This window comes from Octopus bimaculoides, chromosome 11 (genome assembly GCF_001194135.2).
Source record: "Octopus bimaculoides isolate UCB-OBI-ISO-001 chromosome 11, ASM119413v2, whole genome shotgun sequence".
NCBI lineage: Eukaryota > Metazoa > Mollusca > Cephalopoda > Octopoda > Octopodidae > Octopus > Octopus bimaculoides.
The window spans coordinates 28,518,510-28,527,646 of record NC_068991.1 but is presented as its reverse complement, the minus strand read 5'-3'; the positions used below and the strand labels follow the sequence as shown (position 1 = coordinate 28,527,646).

Genomic DNA, 9,137 nt, shown 5'->3' with positions numbered 1-9,137 from the left:
TGCATATATATATATATATATATGTGCATATATATATATATATATATGTGCATATATATATATATATATATATGCATATATATATATGTGCATATATATATATATATTTGTACATATATACTTCTAATGATTGATTTCTTTCAGTTTCTGTCTAACCATTCTTCACACTTTCCCGACCCAGAAAGCACTTTGTTTATGTTCATCTACTTCTGGTCATTTTTTTTTCCTCCCTTTTCCTTTACTTTTGGACTTTCCTATGTTTCTTGTTTCCAAAGAAGAGCTTTGCTTGAAACGTAAAACAGCCACTCTTTCTTTCCTTCCCTGAGTGTCTCATTAATACTTTGCATGTACTATGTCCTTTCGATGTTTTTTTCTTGTCTTTTTTCCTCGTTTTTTTTAAAAATTAATTATACTGCTCCTAGCTGGGTTGTAGGCCTTTGTCTTGCTTGTTCATTTCATTTTTGGCTTTGGTTTCTGTGGTTGAATGCTCTTCCTATCACCAGCCACTTTACAGTGTATACTGGATGCCTTTTATCATGGCACAGGCACTATGGAGGTTGTCTTGTCCTTGACAAGACCAAAGGGTCCTCTCAGATCCACATGGTCTTGGCTTGTTCATTAACCACTAAACAGTGTACTCGATGGATTTTATTGTGGTACCAGTACTAGAGAAGTTGCCTTGTACAGTGTAAGACTGAAGAGTTTTCATGTTATTTTCATTCCTGCAAGACAACATATATATATATATATATACTTTGTTTTTGGATTTGGTTTGTAAAATTCTTTATGCAAATTCATGTGTTGAAGCATATTTTGTTGTGTCTGGGGAGAGTCATTCTTTTTTAGTGCTTTATTATTTAACACAGTCACCAGTAAAGTTTCTATTCATTTACCTATTTATTTTTCTAAAATTTCCTGTAACCCAAGCTGCCCGGATAAAAGACAGAGTCAACGACTACCGAAAAGGTTGCAAGACGCAACAAAAATTTTAGAAAAATTAATAAGCAAATGAGTGGAAACTTTACCGGCGAGACTCTCCCCAGACACAACACACACACACGCACACGCACGCACGCACACACACAGAGGCATACATATATAATAGATTTGTATAGATATACCTATGTATGAGAGTATGATCATGTGAGGACTGTATATGAGAGTATTATCTTTTTCCATCCCCTTTCCAAGCTGGCATGGTTTGGATGGATTATCATGGTTTGAATAATTCTTTATTCAGAGTTACTGCTCCTAGCTGGGTTGTAGGCCTTTGTCTTGCTTGTTCATTTCATTTTTGGCTTTGGTTTCTGTGGTTGAATGCTCTTCCTATCACCAGCCACTTTACAGTGTATACTGGATGCCTTTTATCATGGCACAGGCACTATGGAGGTTGTCTTGTCCTTGACAAGACCAAAGGGTCCTCTCAGATCCACATGGTCTTGGCTTGTTCATTAACCACTAAACAGTGTACTCGATGGATTTTATTGTGGTACCAGTACTAGAGAAGTTGCCTTGTACAGTGTAAGACTGAAGAGTTTTCATGTTATTTTCATTCCTGCAAGACAACATAACTAAGAAGGTGAGACAGTAATGACAGAAAGACAGAAGAATCAGGATGGATGGATGGTGGTGGGATCAAGAATCCAATAGTGAGAAAAAGAGGTGCTGTGGTGGACAATGGTAAAAGTGAGTGCTAGATGTCAATAAACGAGTGGCCCAGGAGAGAAAGAGAGAGAGAGAGAATATACACCTAATGCTCTCTGTAAAGTGGTTGAAGTTCAGAAAGACATCAAACCTTAGAAACTCAGCTAAAAATGAAATATATGAGTGTGATGTAGTTCTTAACTGGTTTAGGAAAGCGGTAAATTTGATTAAGAACTGACTTGGATCATGATGACTTGTCCAAGCCACACTAGCATGGAAAGTGGATGCAAAATGTTGATAATAATATGGCTGATGATTATGATGGTGGTGGTGGTCATGACCATGGACTTGGGATTTTATTGAAGACTGTATTTGTAAACTTTGTGAAGATAAGTAGAATGTCTGCTGAGTAACCCTCATCCATTGAGATTCGGTTTCAGTTCTTACATCAGGCATTGCTGTGAGGTTACAAAGTTTGATTTTTCAGTACATGATTCTAACTATGATTCCACTGTGTGCTACTTTAGCATGTGTCTTCCATTTTATTGTCAAGTGGACTAGTGCCTGTGAGTGGTGCTTAGTGGAGAGAAATTGTATGAATGTCCATCATGTCTTTGTGTCTGTGTATTTTGGTGTAAATTCCTTGATTTTATTTCCTAAAAGGAATTGACTCTCTAAAAGGGAGCATAACTCAAGGTATACTCAATCATCTGATAAATACATGTTGATAATATGAATAACAGACCAAGTGATAAGAACAATATGATTGAGTAAAGGGTTTGAAGAAAGCGCCCCCGTGTGGCTGCATTTTCATGATCAAAAAGTAAATGATTATTTATAGTTTCCTTATATGTTGTTGTAGTACTGGAGGAGTGTGTGTTAGCTGCCCATTTGGCTCTCTGGTAATGCACAGATAGAAGAGTTGATGTCTTTTCAAGTTTTTAGAAATTTTGAGTCATTTGAAGAGACTTTTTAAGAGTTCCTAAATGAACTAAAGAGTTCCTAAATGAACTAAACTGAAGGTTCATAAAAGATTTGGATAATTTCAGTTGCTATGAGTAGTGAAGAATGTTAGATTTCAGATTGTGGCCTGCCATATGAGAGTGGCGAAGAGAGATAGAAGCTTTCAGTAAAAATCACATCGCCAATTTCTCTCTCTGTCTTTCTCATTCTCAGACAACCCTCCCCACCCCCCAAAAACCAAAGGCTTTACTCCTTGCATCATTTAAACTTATTTCATTTTCCTAGAACTCTCTCCTATAAATTATTTATTACAGACATAGACCATCACCAGTTTTTATAGATTCTAGATTCTACTTCAAATGTCTTGCACAAAAGGATGTGATCTGCTAAATCTGCCACCTGTATGCAAATAGTGCTGTTTAGTTCAGTGATGGCACTCACTTCTGACAATCTTAACCAATGAAACTAACTGACAGAAGCAATCATACTTTACCATGCTTGGTTAGTTTCCTTTAGTTTTAGAATTTGGATGTTGTATTCCTGGATTTTGAAATATATTTTGTCATTGTCAGAAATGTAAACAAACTCTAATATTTCAGGTCTTTGATTGTTCTTAGAATTCTTTCATTTTAATATCATTTAAATATTTTTATTTACATTTGTGTTTTATTTATTTTGTGTTTAGGTAATGGCAGCATACAGTTAGCAAACTCTCAAAGGATCAGACTATTTCTCTTGTGGTGTCAAAGACAAGGACTATACAACTCATGGTGGGCCAGCAGGACAGTGTTGGTGAGTGAAGCATTTTTACTTAATAATCAAATCATTATTCAAATGCTGATCTGTGTGTATGTATGTGGTTCCCTTTGTATGTTTGAGCAGTATTGTAGTGTAAAATGATTTTGGAGTGGGGTTTAATATAGAATCAACTGCTGTTTTTGGTTGAAATTATATTTTTTGATTATGAATCTTTTATTTACGAAACAGTGTTAAGCATAAGAAATCATGGTGAAGTCATGCTTCTACAGTTTGTAGAAAAGTTTTTATACAAAACTTCAGCAGTTCTTTACCTACAAGCAATGTTGAAGATGTTTTACTTATTATAGGGGATAATTCAGTAAATGTTTAAATGTCTGAGTTGATCTTTAAGGTTATTGAATATTGAAAAAGGTTTTTTTTTTATCTCATAATATGAAGCTAATAGTCCTCCTCCCAATTATATTTTAATGTGGAAAGTTGATGTGGTGACTATCCAGTCATTGAACACTTGTAAACTCCAAACAATTTGGATGGCAAAATAGTTTACATAAACCCATGATCATTAAAGGTACTGTATGTTCTACATTTTAATTAACTGGTAGTGACTGTTTTGATATAGTTGAATGAGACTATTATCATTTCTCATTCTCCCACGTTACATCCCAAGTCAGCTTTAATTCAGGATACATATGACCAAAAGCATTTCAGATTTGACCTTGCTATGTATATGTAGCACTACAATGTCCAATGTATTCCATTTCTCAGACAACGGAGTGGGGTAACTCAAAGGTTTGACTGTTATTTCTAGCGTATTGAGGAATTGCATTAAGGTTCTCTCATTGGCTCACATATATCTGTACTCTTGGAGGATGTATTGGTGAGTAGTACTTCCTTTACAAATTGAACTAAAACTGAGAGGAAAGGTCATTGTTGTAGGAGTGGTTTAGATGATAGTCATCAAAGTAATCAAAGATTAATTACAAAGAAATATTAGAATACTCTAGAATACATGCCTGCAAATTATATCAGATTCATGACTTTTCCTAATGGATGTCTTTATTAATTATATAATCCTATTAAATTAGCTGAGTATATTTAGTTGAAAATGTCTTGGACTTCTTTGACATTTTGTTTCACTATAAAACTACCTAATGTATATTTGTGTGTTTGGTATGTATAGTATGTATGTATATTATGTATTATGTAGCTGTATGGTTAAGGAGACTGGTCCACAAACAAGCAGTTGTAGATTCAATCTCACTGTGTTGTACCCTGGGCAGTGTTTCCTGCTATTACCTCATGTTAATTCCACAAGACTGAAATTTGGTTGATGGAGCCTCTGCAGAATCCTGTTGTATATGTGTGGTGCGTATTTGTGAAAAATGTACTCATCTGCAAGAAAACCAATGTGATGGAACCAAAATACTTTGGTGTTATTATTGCACCTGAGTTGAATCAGAAACAGAGTGAATCAGTAGTTAGTTATCCTGTCGGAAACTTGTAATCAACAATGTTATTGTTTACAAAAGTCATGATGAAATAATAAAATAAAAAATGTTCATGAAAGATTATACATATTCAGAAATTAATTTCAGAGGAAAACTTTTCCTGAGGGAACAGGAAAGAAATATCTATCACTTGCCAAGCAACCAAGCTGAATTAGCTTGAAATTCTTTTTCAGATCAGATATATTTGCTTTATTAACAGCTATTTCTGTGCTTCAAAGTAAAGTTTTTAGCTACTTACCACAAAGTACTTCTACAAAGTGAAAGATCATATTTCTGTTTGGTGTTTATGGAAATCTGAGATAGATAACTGTTAGTGTTGTTTCCCCCACTGGTGATAATTGTGATTCTGATTGTAAATAAGTGTTTAAACTGATTTAACATAGTTTTTATTAAAAATCTAATCTATTAATTTGTTCTTATATTTTTTCTTTCTTTATATATATAATGTGTGTATGTGTGTATATAGTCCATAACTTGTAAATCAGGTATGGGTTAGTGATATGAACGGTATCTGGCTGTAAAACAATACCTTAGTAATATGAACACTTAACTCATATTAGCATTGGAAAATGGAGGATTGTGTGTGTGTGTGGTTTTTGAATTTTGGCTCAGGGATGAATGGCAAAGTTGACCTCTGTGGAATTTCAAATTTAGAACATAAAAGAACCAGAAGAAATACCTCAAAACATTTTTTGTTGAATGTGCCAGTGATTCTGCTAGCTTGCCTTATATATGTGTATTTTAAACTGAGACACTAGAGAAAGACATGTTCTTCAGAACCCTGAATCCTATTGAATCATCCGCCAATGCTAGCATGAAAGGCAGATTTGAAATGATGGTGATGATAATATTGCTTATTTTAGTTTGGTGACTAGTTTACAGAATTAATTTCTTGTTTCAGTTCTTAGCAATTCTAATTTCACAACAGACATTTCACTTACTGAAGTATTGAGTCCTTTAGTTTATGTCTGTCAGCCTGGTTCTTTTGAACAACACACACATACACACACTTATACATACACACACTTATACATACACACACTTATACATACACACACTTATACATACACACACATGCACAGCATGGAAAAAAAGATGTTAAATGATGATGATGATGATATATATACACTGAGAACTAAAATAGTTTGTTGTGGTAATTAATACTGGTAGGGTATTATTTAATGGAGATAGTGGTGAAAGTGGGTTTTGTAAGTAGCAAGGAGTTGATTAAGTCCAGTTAGGGATCTTATCACAGGCTGATGAGACCTGCTACTGGTACCATGTAAACTAGTATTAGTTCTATGGTTGAGTGGTCAGTGACTAAACTGGCTCACACACTTGAGTGGCTTGCTACTCTCTTGAGGAGGGTATCTGGACATTCAGCAGGATTAAAAAAACAAGACTTGTTGAAGGATGGATGTTCTCCTTGTGAGCCAACAACCGTCCAGATGGGGAAGGCAATGGAAAACCACCCCAATATCTCTGCCAAAAAAACACTGTAAGAAAGTCAGAACGAAGTAATAGTATGGCTTCATCTGATAGGAAAAGTTGTATTTAACTGAGAAGACTTTCTTCATGGTGTCATCAATGTACTGCAAAAAGCATACACTGCATGACAACGATGACAAAGGAGTTGATGGTGAATGATATGTTTATTGTGTGAGCTGAAATTTAAAATACCATATGATTTTAAACATGCACTTTTTTTTACAAGTAGTTGTCATTGAACAATGCCATTGCTACCACCATCACAAACAAGAAAAAGTGCCTTCATTACCACCACCACTACCATTATTTAGTATTATCATTTCCTATTTTCACTTCTTTGTTTTCTCTGGGTTTCTCTCTTTTCTTTGACTTAAATCCCTTAGCATGATATTAAAGGTAGGTAGGTAGGTAGGTAAGAATGTACTATTGTATTAATGCATAGATTATGTATGTCAAATGTTAGAACATTGTGGTAATAAATACTATTCTATACGTGTGTGTGTGTATATATATGAAATTGTGTAGTAATACTGAGTTGGTAAAGCTATACATGAGGGAGTCTTCAACCACCTAGGAATTGCAACTAAGTTTCTCAGTTGCACCCAACTATCTATAAGCAAAATGGCCAGAGGTATTGGTGAATGTAATCTGCAATAAACTGTCTAGTGGATATAAAATAGAAGGTCATGGTTAGAATGTCTTTGATTATAAGTCAAATTAATCAGGTTGACTTGCAGTAAAATTCTCTTGTAACTCATTGCTCAAATGCTATCAGTTTATTTTCTAACAGCATATCTTGTCTTTAGGTTTGTCCTACTAAATAGAATAATTTGAGTTGGCATATAATCTATAGTTGGATGTCCTGTCACCATTAACCACTAATAGAGTGGAATGGTTATAGTTATGGTGATTCTGAGTACACATTCTTGATGTATTGTTGACTTATCCAGCCTATTCCAACATAGATTAAAACCCCCCCACCAAAAAAACCCAGAAAACATGTTGAAACAATAATGATGGTAATTCTTTATTCTGTAGATCTTCTCGATAAATTCCCATCATATTGTTTTTAATTAGTTTCCTTTCAGGAACCCTAGTATGTGGTTCCTGCAATTATAAACATTAAGATAATTTAACCTACTTCTAGTGGGACCAATTTTTCATGCCATAGATTTATAAGAAATATATACAGATTTGAGACGGTCAAACAGTAGTGCTTCTTGATGCTGGTGCTCATGCTCTTGTGATTCAACAATATCCACAGTATAGTTATTTAAATCTACAATAACGACATCCTTAACTTTAGATTTCTGTAAAATCTAAAAATGTACCATTATTGTCTTGTTGAGATTGTCATTACATTTTTTTCTTTTTTGTAATTTTGGACCCCACTTTCATCAGTTTTATATCCAATGTACCTTTTCTTTTTTTAAGTAGTAGGGTGTTATTTAAGCTGGGTATGGCTGCTATTTCTAGCAGATCAAGCTACCTTATCAAAGTACTCTCATTGGCTCCATTACTAAGTGCTGCTGAAGAAGTATTAACCTGGTAAATATTCTTTGCAGCTTGCTACAAGGGGCGGGGCTGGGGGAGAATCTAATCTCGGTTCTGTATTTATCTGAATCATTCTTTAGAAGTCTTTGTTTCAAAGGTTCTTTTATGCTGCATCTTCCGACAGTTTCTGTTTCATTATATCCAAAGATATGTGACGTCAACACACCCTGTTCTTTGATATATTTGTAAATATCCGGGGAAAATGATATGTCAGCATTAATCTAAAGATTCAGCTTTATTACTGATGTATAAAACTGAATATGTTCTCCCATTTTCCATTAACATAACCTGTTTCTGTTTGTTTAAAATTTATCCTAATATATATCTTCGGCTTTTGATTTGGTTTCACTAAAGTAAGTGTAAAACTGTCTTGTCTAAGATGACATAATCTGTGGCTATCCTCTTTGTAGGTTTTCTCATGGTAATCATCATCAACGACATTTTCTGTTTTTAATATTTTAGCTGTATTGTTATAGTATATTTGCCAATTCTTTCTTTTTATGCTATATTCCAGATTTATCTGATAATCTAAATTTTAAGCATTGATAATAATATTCTTTGGTGTGATTAAATTTTGTTAGAAAGACAGCTGTTTCGTTATAGACTCAGATCTAATTACAAAATTACAGTTCTTACACTCAGCTTCTATAATAGATATGATATATATACCTGCTATTTTAATCTACAGTTGATGGGAATTAACCTGTAGAAATTATTCAGCAAAATGGTAATATTTACATTGATAATACAATCTCTTGTCATCACTATCTCCATCAACAATAATAATAATGAGCCAGTCACTAAGCCTGTATATCTGCTCAGCTCAAAAAAAAAAAAGAAACTTTTCTTCAATGAAGCACCACTGACACTTTTTAAAGCCATATGTGTATGTATGTATGTATGTATATATATATATATATATATATATACACACACACACATAAAAATTATTAATTGTTGATTTATTAATAAATTAATAAATTGATAATCCTTTACCCTTTTAATTTGTAATAATTATTCACTCCCTGTTAGTAAACGCAGATTCTCTGCGGTATTGCTTGTCACGCACATGGTAATTTCTTGAAGGAAGGATAGTAGACTGGCTGGCCGAGGTAGATTCGCTTATGCTTTCAGATTTGTGTCGATGTAGAATGTTACTCGTTCATGCATGCACAGTTTGCTAACATAGTCGAATTTACTACTGGAATATCGTATTGATGA

At 33.9% G+C, this 9,137-nt stretch overlaps 1 protein-coding gene across 2 annotated transcripts in view; it reads left to right on the top strand.

Moving 5' to 3' along the window:
* LOC106882609 (transmembrane protein 229B) overlaps window positions 1-9,137 on the top strand; it is an 89,797-nt gene that overhangs the window by 36,162 nt on the left and 44,498 nt on the right. For both annotated transcript variants that reach the window (XM_052971658.1, XM_052971657.1), the window contains exon 2: window positions 3,293-3,399. In XM_052971658.1, the coding sequence (XP_052827618.1) occupies window positions 3,375-3,399 (25 nt within the window). In that variant the 5' untranslated portion in view covers window positions 3,293-3,374. The remainder of the gene's footprint in view (window positions 1-3,292; window positions 3,400-9,137) is intronic.